Source organism: Rhagoletis zephyria, unplaced genomic scaffold (genome assembly GCF_001687245.7).
Source record: "Rhagoletis zephyria isolate East Lansing unplaced genomic scaffold, Rhagoletis_zephyria_1.1 Rzeph_scaffold_00360, whole genome shotgun sequence".
NCBI lineage: Eukaryota > Metazoa > Arthropoda > Insecta > Diptera > Tephritidae > Rhagoletis > Rhagoletis zephyria.
Genome location: NW_016157444.1, coordinates 26131 through 28083, shown reverse-complemented (window position 1 = coordinate 28083; position 1953 = coordinate 26131). Strand labels below are relative to the sequence as shown.

Genomic DNA, 1953 nt, shown 5'->3' with positions numbered 1-1953 from the left:
ATCTTTTTAAAGTCCTTTGAATTGATTCCCGAACATTTCTGATGGTGCCGACTATTACATAAAGAACACAAGACATGTTTTCACTGGACATGTTTTCCTTAATGACATTATTGCAACCATTACACGTCAAATAAAATTTAGAAAAATGAAAGAAATAATATAAACAAAATTTTTTTGGTAATCGCTGCAACCGAAGAACGAACCTGGGACCTACAGGCTTGTAGTACGCAGCTCACTACTCGACTACCGCGGATGAAGAAATCAGTTGCGTTATTTGCTCAGTTAGCGTAGAACACAAAGAAACTGCAAAACATCACATCNCTTTAGTAAAATTAAATAATGAAATGAAATAAAAATGTGAAATAAGATAAAACAAACGCAAACAATATAAAAAACAATTAAATATACAAATCAAATAAAATTTAGAAAAATAAAAGAAATAATATAAACAAAATTTTTTTGGTAATCGCTGCAACCGAGGAACGAACCTGGGACCTACAGGCTTGTAGTACGCAGCTCACTACTCGACTACCGCGGATGAAGAAATCAGTTGCATTATTTGCTCAGTTAGCGTAGAACACAAAGAAACTGCAAAACATCACATCAGACGTCCACCCTGTAGTCGGTAATGCAGTCACCGAAATAAGTTCTTATTCATTGGCTTTGTTTCTTTTCTTTACTAGCAGATAATTATCAGGAAGAAGAATGAGAAAATTGAAAGAATTACGCTCACAGAGAGCGAAATAACGAAAAAGTAAAGAAACGCAAAACTAGCAGAAACTAGCAAGTAATCAGCTGATCGGTGTATTTGACTATTAAAAATATTTGGCGCGAATTTTTGTTTATCCATTTTGANATCCACCCTGTAGTCGGTAATGCAGTCACCGAAATAAGTTCTTATTCATTGACTTTGTTTCTTTTCTTTACTAGCAGATAATTATCAGGAAGAAGAATGAGAAAATTGAAAGAATTACGCTCACAGAGAGCGAAATAACGAAAAAGTAAAGAAACGCAAAACTAGCAGAAACTAGCAAGTAATCAGCTGATCGGTGTATTTGACTATTAAAAATATTTGGCGCGAATTTTTGTTTATCCATTTTGACAGCTGCTAGTTTCTGCTAGTAAAAATTTTACTAGCAGAAATTTGCAGGAGAGCCAAAAAAGAAGAACGTAAGATCGAGAGAGAGCTGCTAGTTTCTGCCAGTTTTTTGGGTTAAGAAACGCTTTCCAGCAGAAATTAGTGATAACTTGTGATAATTATCTGTTAAGAAACAAAGCTATTTTAAAGTGGATTCCTATTTGAATTAGCATAGTGACTGCATTACCGATGAAAAGGTATATGTACTTGCTAATTTTGCATTTTCCCTGTATTCTACTCTCGCCGAGTTTTGGTTAGTGTTGTCATCGAAAATTCTCTTGATCCGAGTTAAGTTTGGGAATTAACTCTAGGACTTAATCCGGATCAACTGCAGTTAATTCCCGAGATAATTCCGAATTAACGAGTTGATCCGTATTAACGCTGCCGTCGGTTTATGCTTTAAAGCCCACCCAAGTCACATTTATCTATTTCGCGCACTTTTGGATGATCAAAAGGATGCAATTTGCATCAACATATTTGGTGAATTTCGCAACTTTAACAACAAATTACTTAAAAACTATAAGAGTGCGCGAGTTGGGGTCTTCACTTTTAGAATCTAGCCCCCCAATTTTTTTCGTGTCGATTTTAACTAAAATTTTCCCAATGAAGGCTTACCAAAACTTTTGCGAATCGCCTGTCAAGCTCATCTGACGTGGGCATCGGTTGCTGACTGCGACTGCGTACACTCGGTTGACGTACGTGTTGGTACTGAGAACTTGAACCGATGTCATAATGTAAATCTTGTTTCTGAAGAAAGCCACCAGTTGCTGTGGTTATTCCATTCTTGTGTGTAATTGAATAATTTCCGTTGCCAT

General features: G+C 36.0%; 1 protein-coding gene across 2 annotated transcripts in view; it reads right to left on the bottom strand.

The window, feature by feature from the left end:
• Positions 1 to 1947, bottom strand: part of Frl (formin-like protein) — a 199196-nt gene extending 197249 nt beyond the window's left edge. For both annotated transcript variants that reach the window (XM_017610977.1, XM_017610978.1), the window contains exon 1: positions 1754 to 1947. In XM_017610977.1, coding sequence (XP_017466466.1) covers positions 1754 to 1798 — 45 coding nt within the window. In that variant the 5' untranslated portion in view covers positions 1799 to 1947. The remainder of the gene's footprint in view (positions 1 to 1753) is intronic.
• Between the last annotated feature and the right edge of the window lie 6 nt (positions 1948 to 1953).